This window comes from Melitaea cinxia, chromosome 3, assembly GCF_905220565.1.
Source record: "Melitaea cinxia chromosome 3, ilMelCinx1.1, whole genome shotgun sequence".
In the NCBI taxonomy this organism is placed as follows: Eukaryota; Metazoa; Arthropoda; class Insecta; order Lepidoptera; family Nymphalidae; genus Melitaea; species Melitaea cinxia.
This window is the reverse complement of record NC_059396.1, coordinates 1665604-1667950: the sequence shown is the minus strand read 5'-3', so window position 1 is coordinate 1667950 and position 2347 is coordinate 1665604. Positions and strand designations below refer to the sequence as shown.

The 2347-nt window shown below is 32.5% G+C and overlaps 1 protein-coding gene across 1 annotated transcript in view; it reads left to right on the top strand.

Moving 5' to 3' along the window:
* Window positions 1-1010: 1010 nt before the first annotated feature.
* The window catches only part of LOC123669689, a 35589-nt gene continuing 34252 nt past the window's right edge, over window positions 1011-2347 (top strand). The window contains 3 exon segments of the mRNA XM_045603279.1: window positions 1011-1085; window positions 1461-1695; window positions 2199-2315. Of these exon segments, the coding sequence (XP_045459235.1) occupies window positions 1011-1085; window positions 1461-1695; window positions 2199-2315 (427 nt within the window).

The following is a 2347-nucleotide window of genomic DNA, read 5'->3' as shown; positions in this document are numbered from 1 at the left end:
TAGTAGTTAGGTAATGAAAATTAAAGCGATGGCCTTCTTTAGGTAACAGAGTTTTTTTTGCAAGAGCTGTTCATAACAAAAAAAAAGATAGTAAATCATATTTCTTCTTTTTAAACGGGGTTTGCATTAGTCATATATTACTTATAAAGTACTCCTGCATTGGAGCAGCGCGGTGGATTAAAAACTGATCCTTCTCCTACATGGGGAAAGAGGCCTATGCCCAGTAGTGGGATATTACGGGCTGAAGCTTAGCGCACGTAGCGTAAATGTAAATGTTTTTGACACTTTATTTTCATGTTTAAATAAACTTTGTAATGTGATAATTGTTAATAAAAATAAATAAATAAATAAATGTTGAAACTGTTGTTTTATTTTTTACTTTTACTTTAATTGTTAATGTGTTAAGATTTTTCTTTACTGTAAGTATTGGCACTATATAGAACTAAAGTCTCCTTAGTGGCAGTTCTAAATCATAGGGGCTTAAAACTAAAATTGTATGTCATAGATAAAATAAAATTATGATCTAGACTTAAAAAGGCCGCATTATAAAAAAGGAGTAAAACTTTAGTCTCGTCCATAAGTTTTTGTCCGATCTTTGGCGATTTCCTCTGCATCAACAAAAGAAAAAGAAACTCAATTGGATTATTATGCCAACAACCACGATATACGAGAGATATATTTCTACAAACAATTTACTTTACCATAAAGAAAAGAACAACAATATATAAACGAGTCATATATTTCTCGAAAAAATATTTTACTTTACCATAGATAAAAGGAAAATAAAAAAAGTACCAGGAAAAAAGGTTAGGTTTAATATAAATATTATATAATTCACCTTTTTAAAACAATACTAATCAAAAAAGGCTTTATACTTTTGTATTGTTTTGCAAGAAATACTATTTGACATTCTAAGGGTCGGCTATTCCTGTTCAATGTTAAGAATTTATAAACTAATTTATATGCATGGAACGGAGTATTAAAGAACTGTTTAACGATTTAAAATTAATATGGCTACGTCCAGTAACAGGACATCTCTATCTTCTTCGAGGGATGTTGAGTTACAGGTTTCTGAATACCAAGAGGTATATTAAATTACTTTGAATTTGTATTTTTCGTAACTTAGTTTACAGGCTTAGGCTTGTGTATTGGTCTTAGGTTTTCGTCTCGTACTCAATAATCTCTAGAAAAATTTCAAATTTTTTCGTATTAATAACGACAATCGCGAGCCAAAATATATTTTTTTACATTCTGTTTATAAAAATAATTTAAACTATACCTTCTGAATTACTACGAGAAAACTCGAGGGGAGGGGGGGGGGTTCGTAGTAAATACTATGGATGGTAAGACCAAGGGGGAAGGAGGTTTAAATAATTCTAAAAACGGTTCAAGTAGTATTGGCACGTTCCCTAAAGTAAGGTACAGCTTGTATAGACGTTAAAATATATCTCGAATTCCAGGATGAATACCAAGCGCATTGGTCATTTACAAGCATAAATAAAACCGTTCTCTCGCTCCCTGACGACTCCTTATGGAACTCTATGATATGCGTTTTAATCGTACTGTCTATTATCACCGCGGCATTGGACTATAAACACACTGCGATATATATTTTCGATGTTATATACAACATTATATACGCCACTCATGTAGTGATCCTGGCGTATAGTTTTATAGTCAACTCAGAAGCAGATGGTATGAACTTGTGGACGATATGTTAGTAAATCGTTTTCGACATATTAGTGTGATTGATACATTATAATTTTTTTTTTGTAGGATTAGGGTTGCAAACAAGCGTAGGATCTACCAGATAGTAAGAGTTTACCGTAGTCTATGGACCCTGTAACATCCATAAGCATCACGAGCGCGTAACCCTCCCCAGGAGTTAATCTCACTGGTGATTTGCGAATACATTGCAAGCGCATTACCAATTTTACTACCGACCCTCCCTAAGAGCTCTGGCTACTTACTAAGCACAGAAACACAACGCTCAAGGACAGTATTATTTGCCTGTGACCCACCCCAGTTAGGCTTAATTAGTGATTTTAATAGAGTTTAGACTAATTGTAATTATTAGTCTTAATTATATAGCAAATAATATTGAGGGTAATAAAATTCTTTGTTGTTTTTTCTTTATATTTGCTTTGCCTAAGAGTAATGCTTTTTAGCATAATCTTAACGATAAAACTTTCTTGCAGTGTGGTTCGTAATTGATGTTCTAACATTCGCTCATTACATTCAAAACGGCGAAATGTTTACGGAGATAAAGTTATTTTGTTATTACATACGGTTGCATCGACCCTTTCGTTATTTATGTAAGAGTTTTTAAATTATTTAAAAACTTATT